At 46.4% G+C, this 6532-nt stretch overlaps 1 protein-coding gene across 2 annotated transcripts in view; it reads right to left on the bottom strand.

Annotated features, from left to right (window-relative positions):
• Positions 1–4417: 4417 nt before the first annotated feature.
• Positions 4418–6532, bottom strand: part of LOC122428697 (cell cycle control protein 50C) — a 28493-nt gene continuing 26378 nt past the window's right edge. For both annotated transcript variants that reach the window (XM_043448732.1, XM_043448733.1), the window contains one exon: positions 4418–4842. In XM_043448732.1, coding sequence (XP_043304667.1) covers positions 4655–4842 — 188 coding nt within the window. In that variant the 3' untranslated portion in view covers positions 4418–4654. The remainder of the gene's footprint in view (positions 4843–6532) is intronic.

Raw genomic sequence — 6532 nt, 5'->3', positions numbered from 1 at the left:
GTTGATTATAAGAAAGAAACAGAGAAATCTTTATAAACAAAAAAGAGAAGAAAAAAAAATCGGCAGAGTCTAAGCTATTTCTGCCATGTTAGGCTGCACTAAAAATCATCTGTTTCAGTGGAGTGAAGCTCTTTCCATAGAGAAAAGGGGCGAAAGGCGCCCCCACGCCTGTCTGCACAGACCGCTGGCTCTGTGGGTGCTGCAAGATGTTTCTTACCATCGGAGCAGTGACTTCAGTTTTTCCATTCCAACTGCGGTGAAAATGAATAAGAAAACTGGATCCTGTCTCTGGAAGCAGGAGACAGGCTCCACTCTAATCAGAAAAGGAAGATTCAGTGTAAGACAATATTTCACTCCCCAGACTTTGAAGAGTTCCTACGTTTGTCGGTGTGGCCCTGAGTCATGTCGCTGAATGCCACGGGATTAGAACGGGGACACTGCTCAAGCCTGACCCTTTGCAGGAGAAGCCCCCCTCCCCACCCCCCAACCCCCCCAACCTAAAGAAGCTTTGCTTGCTACTGGGTCATTGCCATCCAAATCTCATAATTTGACCTTCTTTCTTCTAATCGTTTACCAGATAGCTAGCTATTTAAAGGGAACTGTCGGGCCGGGCAGGGAGGAGTGTAGATAAAACATGGCTCATCCTACAATGCATTTATCTAAGAAGTGTCAAAGATTCTGACACTGTAAACCAGTGCAAGGAGCATGAAGGTTTTTGAAACCTGGTTAGTAGAGATAAAGACTTCAAAGTGCTGCGCTTATTTGCCAAACTAAGGCTGATTTAGCTACAGACTCGTGAGCCAGTGCTGAGGAGTGGGACCCTGGGCTGAGAGCCTGAGTGACTCCTGGCAGCAAGAAAGGGGCATGGGCTTCCCCGTGTTGCACCCAGTAGAGAAGCCACAAGAAATCTGCTCTTCTGTCCTACCACTCGGGAATATCCAGAGACTGAAATGTTGACAACTGCAGGCTGCAGCGTGGTCCTGTGAAGGAAAACCACCAGCAGCTGTCTGAAGCTGGTTTTCCTTTATTAACATTTGGTTAATAAAGCCTCTACATGAAACAAGCCAGCTGAAAACCCAGGCTTCACAACAAAGGCTTTAGTGCAGGCTGGGAAGGATTATATTTTTTATCAACTTAAGAACACCTCTGTGTGCCCAGTGTGGACTTTGGGGTCCTGGGATCACACTGCGGGGGTGGAGGGCTGGTGCTATCCTGAGGGGGACATGGTCCCTCTTCAGTCCTGGAGGCCAGATTGACATTTTAGCAAGCTACGTGAGACCCACATTAGGCGACTGTGGGATCCACGCTCGGCTGGGCGAATGGGTTTGGAAGGACAGAGAGACCCATGCGAGAAGAGTCCCTTGAGACCAGGGCCCCAGCTGGCTCACTTTGGTATCCTTGGCATTGTGGATTTGTCGCATAAGGCAGGGGTTTATTGGTTAAATTTCCAATAAAGGTTAACTCTACACCTTTATTCCTTGGTGGCTCTGACGGTAAAGTATCTGCCTGCAATGTGGGAGACTCAGGTTCAGTCCCTGGGTTGGGAATATCCCCTGGAGAAGGAATAGGCTACCCACTCCGGTTTACTTGGGCCTCCCTGTGGCTCAGACGGTAAAGAATTCACCCGTAACGTGGGAGACTCAGGTTTGGTCCCTGGGTCGGGAAGATCCCCTGGAGTAGGAAATGGCAACACACTCCAGTATTCTTTCCTAGAGAATTCCATAGACAGAGCAGCCTGGCGAGCTACAGTCCATGGGGTCGCAAAGAGTCAGACACGACTGAGTGACTATCACTTTCACTTTGACTGGGCCATGGCGCCCAGATACTTGGCCAAACATTGTTCTGGATGCTTCTGGGAGGCTGTTTTTTAGAATTAATTATTTATTCACACTTTGGCTGTGCTGGATCTTTGTTGACGCTTTCTCTAGTGGGCTTTCTCCAGTTGTGGAGCACAGGCTCCAGAGCACGCAGGCTCAGTAGATGCGGCAAGCATGTGAGGCTGCTTTTGGACGAGATTTATACTTAAATCAGATTAAAGCAGATTGCCCTCCATATGTGAGTGGGTCTCATGCAGCCAATGGAAAGCCTGTAGTACAAAGTGCTAACCTCCCCGGAACAAAGGGAATTCTCCAGCTGACAGACTTTGGGCTTCACTTGCAACACCAATTCCTGCTGGCGTTCTAGCAGACGGTCTTCTGGCTTGAACTGTGACCATTTCTTAAGCATCCAGCCTGCTAGTCTCCCCCATCACATTTTGCACTTGCCAAGCCCCCACAATCACGCAAGCCATTTCCTGAAAAGAAATCTCCCTACACACACACACACACACACTCACACATCTCCAATCTGTTTCTCTAGAGAACCTTGACTAACACAGCAGTTTATAAGTTGACAAACAAGACTGAGATGTAACAGATGTCTTCATGACTTTTTCCAATCAACATCATAACTGAGGAGTGTGGACTGAAGGGGCGAGAGCCCAGGGTCTGAAGTTGCTGGGTTTGGTTCCTGTGTGAGCTCTGTTCCTGCCTAGCTCTCTGCCCTGGATAGGTCACCTAAGCTCAAGAAACCACAGTTGTTCAGACGACCAGAGCATTGACAACCCATGGTATTAATATATTAGTTTTCTATCGCTACTATAACAAATTACCATACGTGTGCTAAAAACAGCATAAATTAATTTTCTTACAGTTCTAGAGGTCAGAGCTCTCAAATTTAGGTGTCAGTAGGACTTTTAACAGCTTGTGTCTCTTGCTTTTGTTCAGCTTCTAGAGGCTGCCTGCATTCTTTGGATCACAACCCCTTCTTTGTATCACCCCAAACTCTTGATTCCATAGACACATCCCCCCCCCCCACTCCTCTGATCTCCTGCCTCACTTTTATGAGGACCCTTATGATTACATTAGGCCCACACAGATAATCCAGTACAGTCTCCCCATGTCAGTATCCTTAGCTTAATCACACCTGCAAACTGTCTTCTGGGCTTCCGAGGTGGCACAGTGGTAAAGAATCTGCCTGCCAATGCAGTAGATGCAAGAGATGCAGGTTCAATCCCTGGGTCGGGAAGACCCCATTCCAATATTCTTGCCCAGAAAATCCTATGGAAAAAAGCCTGCGCTTGGCAGGCTACAGCCCATGAGGTCACAAAGAGCTGGACACGACTGAGGGACTGAACACGCAGCCACACTAGTGTCTTCTGGGTACAAGGTCACACTCACAGGTCCCAGGGGTTCGGATGTGGGTATCTTTGCAGTGGGCATTACTCAGCCTACCACAACCTGGTCAAGCGAGGTCAGTGGTTGGTACCTGAAACCATTTTGGCTTGTTTGGAAAAGTACTTGACCGTTTGGTGAACATAGAAAGTTGCAGCAAAGAAATGCTTTCTTGGCTGCTAAAGACATCTCTGTATTGGTGCTACATTTCTAACAACGAAAATTCTGCTCTTAGAGTCATCATAGAGTGAAGCTTCCCCCAACCTCAAAAAATAAAAATAATACATAAACATGTTTTTTACAGTACAGTACACTGGTTATCTAGTTATGCGGATCCATCAAGTCTCCTGCCCTGGCAGCCTGACCAAGTACAGCTGATCCTCTAACAGCACGGGTTTGAAGGGCAAGCGTCTACTCCGACACGGATTTTTTTCAGTAAACACTTCAGTACTACATGATCCACAGCTGGTTGCATCCGTGGATGTATTGATAGAACAACAGGTATTAACGGCCAACTGTAAATTTATAGGTGGATTCTCGAAGGCTTGGGGGTCCGCGCCACTAACCCCTGCACTGTTCAAGGGTCAGCTGCATGCCATTCAGTCTCCTTTTAAGTGGCCTTTAGCAGGACTTCAAATCTTTTAAGATGGACCCTAACAACTCCCTCAAAATGTGTAATTCAAGTATCACGAATCCGCGTCGCCACCCACATTCTACCTAGAGTGTCATTCCGATGTAAGTTTCAGAACCGTGTTGCACCCTCACATGCTGAGTACAGCTTTTGAGAGCATCAATCACTTTCAGTACTTCCTTTTTGGCCTCATGGGTAGCTTTAGGGAAATTCCTGGACTTTCTTTTTGGTGTAGTGATGTATTTTGGGTGTTCTGAGGACTACTGCCATAACCTTCACTTGGCTTACTCTTAGTAAGAAAACTTCATTTTGACCCACAGAAAGTAGAGAACATTGAATAAATCCATTTTCAAAAATCATCCCGATTGTTCAATTCAGTGATCAAAAATTGTGGCTGGGGAGTCTATAATTTCAACCAGCCAGGGAAGGCACATGGTCTGAGCCTGACTGATGGTTAAAAGGACTCACCTAATCTTGGGGCCCCAGCTTTACTTCCTCTCATCTGTGATGCTACCCTCCTAGGCATTCACCTATTTTCAGGCACAAGGGCTTCAAATAAATACCCGAGACTTGGTTTAGAACTCAAGGATGATTTATCCTCCCCATCCCAAGGACATTTTACTATACCTAACTATGCCTCCTCCTCTTCTTTTACTTTACTTTGAAACTGTTATTACGTATGTCTCTGGAAGAGTACTTGATCGGTCAGTCCAGCTCCCCTTGGTAGAAGACCCCATTTTGAGATCTTTGGCTCCATTACTTCACTGTCCATTTCTGTATTTTCTGTTTTTCTTTTTAATGCTTGACTTTACTACTGGAGGAAGAACGTTTTCCTTTCTTTCAGCTTCAGGTGAACTGCCATCATGGAAAAGAAGGCCAACAAAGTCACAGCTCCCGTCACCAGATAGGCGAGGCCTAAGAAAAGGCTGCTGCCTCCACTCCACGTCAGGGTGGAGAGAACAAGTGCTTTTTGTCCTTGGAACCTGCTTACGGGAAAGTCTAAGGAAAGAAAATTTGTTAAGGATCTGTCTCAGCACTTCTCAGCCCCACCTCGACACCTAATATTGCTGTTTTTGTAGGTGATAAATGGTTGACTATTCAATTTCATTTAGCCTAATCTTTACCAAGCAGTATGTTTTATCTTGCTGGAAAGAAACTAAGTGAAAACAAGCCTTCCCTCTACATGGTTGCAATCTACGAAAGAAACGGACACAAACGGATCTGAATGACTTACAGATAACTCAATAATATGAACAAATACAGTTAATTTACAAACCCAAGGAAATGAAAAGCCTATAGACAGATTGTGCAGCAAGGCTAAATTTGTGTTTGTGGATCAGGACACCCAGGGTAGGCTCAAGTCCTTTAGAGGCTAAGGTTTAAATTTGTACCTCAGGGAAAATTCTTTAAGAGGAGTGAAGAACAAAAAAGTAGTGAGAGAGATGGCAAAACATTTTTGGTGGTACAGTCAAGTTTTGAAAAGGCCAGCAACCCTCACTGCTAGGGAGAAAGTGTTTGAAGTGGCTTTGCTATCATTAGCATTTGAATTATGTCATTTTGATTATGCATGTGGCCTGAGGTTTTTAAACATCTGGTGCTTTTTGTAAACCGAACTAATAAACAAATAAAGGCTTCTCATGGCAACGGCATTTCCCAGCAAAGCTCTTAAAAGGCCTCAAATCACTTGGCAACATGCTATTTAAAGGCACAAAGAAACTAGTTAGGAAAGCTAGCTTGCTTTCTTTTCCATCAAAATTCCTCATGGTCCCCAGGTCCCTGGGCTCCTTGGGGGCAGGTCCTCAACGAGCCCTCTGAGTCTTTCCTCCCCCACCCCCCTGGTTTCGTTAAGAGTGTCTTTTCCTCGCACGGGGTCAGTGGGAGAACTATCTGCAGCTCAGGCTTAGTTCTCTGCATATTAGCCAGGCTGTTAGGCTGGACGGGTAATACTCACACTAGCGCTCAACGTAGGTGGTACAGGCATAGGGCTGAAGCTCAGGATTGAGGTTCTGAGCTCAAGATTTAGGTTGGAGAGTTGTCAGCATTAAAATGTGACTGTGAATAAACACATCCCAGGAGAGCGTGTTTCACGCAGAGAAATGGTGTCTCCTTTGTTTGGAAGTGGACTCCCTCTTTCCATCAACCTTAAAATCACGCAGCGCCTTGTGAGGGCGACAGTACCCAGGGGGCTTCTCCCCCTGTGTCTTGATTGCTCCCCTAACTGCTTTACTGGTAGGGTCATCACAGAAAAGGCTGGTGAGAACTGAAGGTCCAACTTGAAAGACTACTGTTGAGCAGCTTTCAATCTCAAATGTTCTAGGAGCGAGAGAGGGGTGCTGAAGTCCTGTTGCAAAGGTAATGTTCTGTGGCCTGGTCTCTGATCTATACACACAGAGAGACATTTCCGACTTTCCTTTGCAGAGGTTAGCATTAGCGACCATGCTAAAGGCACAGCTGAGGGCAAACCGTACCCCAGGTCAGCAAACACGAGGAAGCAATGCGCTGAGAGGCAGAGATGGTGCCTCTTCCGTGGAGGCATCTCTGCCCAGGGAACATCCCCACTCCTCTGTCAGGGAGGAAACCTCTGCTCTACGACAGAAAAGGAGAAAAGATGGAGCAGGGAACTGGAACACAGGTCATCATCCACCGACCCAAGAATGTTTCAGGCAAACTCCTCGAGTGGTAAAGAAAC

Source organism: Cervus canadensis, chromosome 27, assembly GCF_019320065.1.
Source record: "Cervus canadensis isolate Bull #8, Minnesota chromosome 27, ASM1932006v1, whole genome shotgun sequence".
In the NCBI taxonomy this organism is placed as follows: Eukaryota; Metazoa; Chordata; class Mammalia; order Artiodactyla; family Cervidae; genus Cervus; species Cervus canadensis.
This window is presented reverse-complemented; position numbering and strand designations above follow the sequence as displayed.